A 6,000-nucleotide genomic window follows, 5' to 3' on the forward strand; every position below is an offset into this window, starting at 1 on the left:
GACTAGTAGGAAGGAACTTAAGAGGGAAATTAGAAGGGCAAGAAGGGGTCATGAGAAGGCCTTGGCAGACAGGATAAAGGAAAACCCCAAGGCATTCTACAAGTATGTTAAGAGCAAGAGGATAAGATGTGAAGGAGTAGGACCTATCAAATGTGACGGTGGGAAAGTCTGTATTGAACTGGTAGAAATGGCAGAGGTACTCAATGAATACTTTGCTTCAGTATTCAAAGTGGAAAAGGATCTTGGTAGTTGCAGTGCAGACTTGCAGTGGACTGAGAAGATTGAGCATGTGGACATTAGGAAAGAGGATGTGTTGGAGCTTTTGAAAAGCATCAAGTTAGATAAATCGCCGGGACCGGATGGGATGTACCCCAGGTTACTGTGGGAGGCGAGGGAAGAGATTGCTGAGCCTCTGGCGGTGATCTTTGCATCATCAATGGAGATGGGAGAGGTTCCGGAGGATTGCGGGTGTGGTTCTGTTATTCAAGAAAGGGAGAAGAGATAGCCCGGGAAATTATAGACCGGTAAGTCTAACCTCAGTGGTTGGTAAGTTGCTGGAGAAGATCCTGAGAAGCAGGATTTATGAACGTCTGGAGAGGAATAGTATGATCAGAAATAGCCAGCACGGCTTTGTCCAAGGCAGATCATGCCTTACGAGCCTAATTGAATTTTTTGAAGATGTAACTAGACACATAGACGAGGGAAGAGCGGGAGATGTCGTTTATATGGATTTCAGCAAGACGTTTGATAAGGTGCCCCATGCAAGGCTCATTGAGAAAGTGAAGGGGCATGGGATACAAAGGGATATTGCTTGGTGGATTCAGAACTGACTTGCCCACAGAAGGCAAAGAGTGGTTGTAGATGGGTCTTTTTCAGCATGGAGGTCGGTCACCAGTGGAGTGCCCCAGGGATCTGTTCTGGGACCCTTGCTCTTTGTGATTTTTATAAATGACCTGGATGAGGAAGTGGAAGGATGGGTTGGCAAGTTTGCTGATGACACAAAGGTTGGTGGGGTTGTGGATAGTGTAGAGGGATGTCAGCAGTTGCAACGAGACATAGATAAGATGCAAGACTGGGCGGAGAAGTGGCAGATGGACTTCAACCCAGATAAGTGTGTGGTGGTTCATTTTGGCAGGTCAAATAGGATGAAAGAATATAATATTAAAGGTAAGATGCTTGGCAGTGTGGAAGATCAGAAGGATCTTGGGATCCGGGTTCATAGGACGCTCAAAGCAGCGTCGCAGGTAGAGGCTGTGGTTAAGAAGGCGTATGGAATACTGGCCTTCATCAATAGAGGAATTGAGTTTAGAAGTCTGGAGATAATGCTGCAGCTGTATAGGACCCTGGTCAGACCCCACCTGGAGTACTGTGCCCAGTTCTGGTCACCTCATTACAGAAAGGATGTGGAAGCCATAGAAAGGGTGCAGAGGAGATTTACAAGGATGTTGCCTGGATTAGGTGGCATGCCTTATGAGGATAGGTTGAGAGAGCTAGGTCTTTTCTCCTTGGAGAGGCGAAGGATGAGAGGTGACCTGATAGAGGTGTATAAGATGTTGAGGGGTATTGATAGAGTGGATTCTCAGAGGCTTTTACCCAAGGCTGAAATGGTTGCCACAAGAGGTCACAGGTTTAGGGTGCTGGGGAGTAGGTACAGAGGAGATGTTAGGGGTAAATTTTTCACTCAGAGAGTGGTGGGTGCGTGGAATCGGCTGCTGGTAGTGGTGATGGAGGCGGATTCTATAGGGTCTTTTAAGAGATTTTTGGATAAGTTCATGGAATTTAGTAAGATAGAGGGTTATAGGTAAGCCTAGTAAGTAGGGACTTGTTCGGCGCAACTTGGGAGCCGAAGGGCCTGTTTGTGCTGTAGCTTTTCTATGTTCTAATATTTGCCTGACATATCACTCACTGTAGTGAGGACCAGTTCTCCCTGGAATCACTTAGATCAACAAGTTCACTGTGCTTTTTCAGAAAGATTTGCTTCTCGATGTCAGCACAAATCGTCCTAGAATATGAGAAAATTTAATAATTGATTAGGATCAGAGGACTGCTAGCGAGCTGTACATCATATCTTTACAAGTAGATTTTGGGAGTTGAAGCCTACCTGTCCACAGTTTTGTGTAAGATCTATTACAGTCTGCTTATTTTAAAAAGAATCTAAAAGGAGCAAATTATATTTCCATAAACTAACTTATTAGCCCACCTGTAGCATGTTTGAAGATGGAGATTTTCTAATTATGTAAAATGTAGAAAAATGAGTAGAATGATAGATCATGCAACACTGGTTTGAGAGACAGGTGGACATAAATGAGAGACAGTAAAAGCAAAACAAGTACAAATTATCCAGCAATGGTTGTTGAAGTGGAACATGACTTTATACTGTGCTTGCGGTTGGATGTTTACTTTCGAGCATATTCCCTTACACAAGTGTTCAACAAATCTTGTATGTTTGGACATCTCTTACCTGTCCAAAATAACAAACAGACATCCTTGAATATTCAAAACATTTCTTTGGATTAATTCCGCTGTGCAAAAAATACGTGATGCTCTACCAAGCCATATTTTGAACACTGGGATTGAATTAATTGGAAAGTTGGGATGGGGTTAGGAAATGGTACACTGACACAGTCAAAGAATGTTCTTGGGTTTGGAGCATGGCAGATTGGGACACAGTGGAGGGAGCTGTTCCCTAGTTCTGAACAAGCAGCGGTTGATGCTGACATTGGATTTCGACCTACAGGTACTGTTTAGTTTGTATTTTGTGTGGATTTTAAAAGTTATATCCTTTCAAGAAAAGTCAGTTGGGGAATTAACTTTCTTATTTCTTTTGTTTCTTAAACAGGAAGGGAACCAGTTAAAAACACACCGAAACAAGAGATGGTGGCAGCATCTTAACTGAGATTCAGACTTTGTGACATTGGCGTATATAATTTCTCTTCAGTATGTGTTTTATAGAGATGATCATGATTCACCACCCCTTTCGAGGGTTGAGAAATTCAGACTCTACATGCATATCAGGAGAATCTTTACTCTTTTCATGACATTATTTACTTTTCAAAAATGAAAACTACTATTTTGACTTTTTTTTAAAGTGTATTTTTTACTTTTTTCAAAAAGTCCCAAAAAAAAGCCTTGCTGTCCTAAAGCCAGTGTTTCCTTGAAGTTCCTGTATCGGATGTATTCGCAATCAAGCTAACACACAAATCTTTGGTATCTGCTTAGTCCTAAAATATGAAATGGTTTACAGATAAATCTGTACTTGCCTGGAAATATAGTAGCGGATAAATATGGTGAGATACATTTATATCTGTAAAACATTAACTTTGAATATTTCACTAAGATTCTAAGTAGTGCAGCAGTAAAGGGAATAGTCCAGTGTGTGTGTGCGTGTGTGTGTATATAAAAAACTCCCCACAGATGTAGCACATTGGCAGTGATGGAATAATTATTGTAAATGTATTCTGTTCTGTTAACAAATTCTCCTACATGAAACATTTCAAAATTTGACTTGTATTTAGAAAGGCTGATACCGAAGATGTTTAATTTATAGGGCTAAGAACAGTATTGTAAAATCTTTATTATATCTGTAATCTCCACATAAACAGGAGCCTCAACTGAACTCTTTGTAAACACTGTGCGGTGGAATTCTGTGGACAGTGCTTTGGATTGGGCATCATTGCTAAGTTCGTAAATGGGTAGAATTGAAATTATAGTTCTGGAACTTGACGAGTTGATCAAGTTTTTTGATGGCTTCCATTATTTATCCAATTTATTTTTTAAAAAGAAGTTTGGAACTACTTTGTAATTCCACTCAGTACTTTTAAAATCTCTTGCTGTGTGATGCTGAATTTGAAATGGAAGGTTTGGGCTTTTACGTAAAGACTGAAAATGACTTTGAGCTGCTAATCAAACTTTCACCCTTCTGTTTTATAATCATGTTACCAATGTTATTTAATTGCAGCTTCATTTCCTTAAAAACCAAACAGAACACTTTTGTATCACAAGGTTAAATTATATGTTTCTTGACTTGCCCTTGTATTGGTTATCATTTGGTCACCTTATTCTAGATTCTGTTTGCATGTGATGAAGGTCTGTTCAACATGGAACTATTCTGTTAAAGCCACCTCCCAGAACAATGTGACAACTCAGTCACCCCGAGTGTTTACACGGTTCAGTCCTAAATGTGCAAACTCCTATTGTGCACAACCATAGTTTTTGTGAAGCATTTTACTGTAAAATAGGTTTTACATATTGCCAGGTGGTGAGGGAAGAGTGATGATTGGGACTTAAACTAACCACCTTGTACAAATGAAAACTCAGGTGATATACGAGTGAGATTCGTAATCATGCCTGTGCCATGAGGGGATGTGCTGACCAGAGGCCAAGCATTTTGCCACTGGGAAGAGAATGTGAGGGCACGTCGCCCCAACAAACTAGCATTGGCAAAGTGCGTGTGTGCGTGCATGGGTGCTTGCGTGCGTGTGTGTGTCTGTTGCATGCAGGGAGAGGGAATCTTTTTTTCTGACAAACTCAAATGACTCAAGTCACAAGTGTAAGAATTACTTGTATATTTATTTTTAATCAGCTGTAGTAGACACTTAATGGGGTAAACTCGCTTTCATACTGAAAATAAAACTTGTTTTCATTACTCAAATCTTGAAGATCAAATTCTTACCTATAGCACATAACCTAATAAACTTTTGTGCATGTATCAAATGCTGAACTTTTATTTGGATACATGTATGTAAGAGTTGTGCCCAGCTGAATTTTAAAGAACAAAATTGATTTCTGTCAAGGCTGTGGCAATTGCCTTATGATCTTGGTGTTTTGACCTTTTTGGTACCATGCTTTCAAACCGACACACACACACTTTTTTGACCTCTGTAAAACAAAAATTTCTACAAATTGTATTTGTTATTATAAAGTAGAATAAAAACAACCATAATTTGAATTTTTTTGCAGTAAGATGTTTTCTCGATGAATAAAAGTGGGAATGTACGTTTTTTTTATTTAGAAATGTTGCTTTAGTCCTTTAATACATTTTAGACTTGAAACTATGCTCGTGCATTTTGGGACAGTTGCTGTTTGAAACAACGTTGGAATTTTAACTAATTATTTGAGAAGGACAATAGAGAACTCGCTGTCAATTGAAATACTGAGGTGGGGAAAATAAAGCTCACATTTTTCAAATTATTAAATGTACCTTAGTTGTGATGTCAGTTCTTTGTCCTTTAAACAAAATTGTAAAATGCATTGTGACTAACTATGACTAACCATCTCTGACAATATGTGTGTGTATATGTGGGTTGCAAGTTCAGAGAATGTTTCAAAGATTACAGGGGTTGATAACGTAATCTGTCCTTGAGTCTTCATTGAAATGAAACTTGATAACACTGATGACTCAGGAGAAAGGTTGGGACTGATAAAAGGTCACTTTGCCAATCAATGTTTTTTGCCTCTTCAATCCCAACTTTTCCTTCATGGTATCCTCTAACTACATTCAAACTGTGCACATTTTCAGCTCTAATATAATTTTTTTTATTTATTAATCACAAGTAAGGCTTACATTAACACTGCAATGAAGTTACTGTGAAATTCCCCTAGTCGCCACACTCCAACGCCTGTTCGGGTCAATGCACCTAACCAGCACGTCTTTCAGAGGAAACCGGAGGAAACCCACGGAGAATGCAGTAACTCCACACAGACAGTGACCCAAGCCGGGAATCGAACTCTGGTCCCTGGCGCTGTGAGGCAGCAGTGCTAGCCACTGTGCAGCCCCAAATTTGCTTTACTTTATAATGGCTAATAGTCAATTCTCACTGACTGAAGAAGCTTTGTGGTATCATGGAATCCATACAGTGCAGAAGGAGGCCATTTGGCCCACCGAGCCTGCACCAACAACAATCCCACCCAGATCCCATTCCAGTAACCCTACATATTTACCCTCCTAATCCCCCTGATACTAAGGGGCAATTTACCATGGCCAATCAACCTAACCTGCAC

At 40.1% G+C, this 6,000-nt stretch overlaps 1 protein-coding gene across 1 annotated transcript in view; it reads left to right on the top strand.

Annotated features, from left to right (window-relative positions):
* chmp6b (charged multivesicular body protein 6b) overlaps nucleotides 1–5,199 on the top strand; it is a 46,328-nt gene extending 41,129 nt beyond the window's left edge. The window contains exon 8 of the mRNA XM_078225717.1: nucleotides 2,840–5,199. Coding sequence (XP_078081843.1) covers nucleotides 2,840–2,892 — 53 coding nt within the window. The 3' untranslated portion in view covers nucleotides 2,893–5,199. The remainder of the gene's footprint in view (nucleotides 1–2,839) is intronic.
* Nucleotides 5,200–6,000: the final 801 nt, after the last annotated feature.

Source organism: Mustelus asterias, chromosome 12, assembly GCF_964213995.1.
Source record: "Mustelus asterias chromosome 12, sMusAst1.hap1.1, whole genome shotgun sequence".
In the NCBI taxonomy this organism is placed as follows: Eukaryota; Metazoa; Chordata; class Chondrichthyes; order Carcharhiniformes; family Triakidae; genus Mustelus; species Mustelus asterias.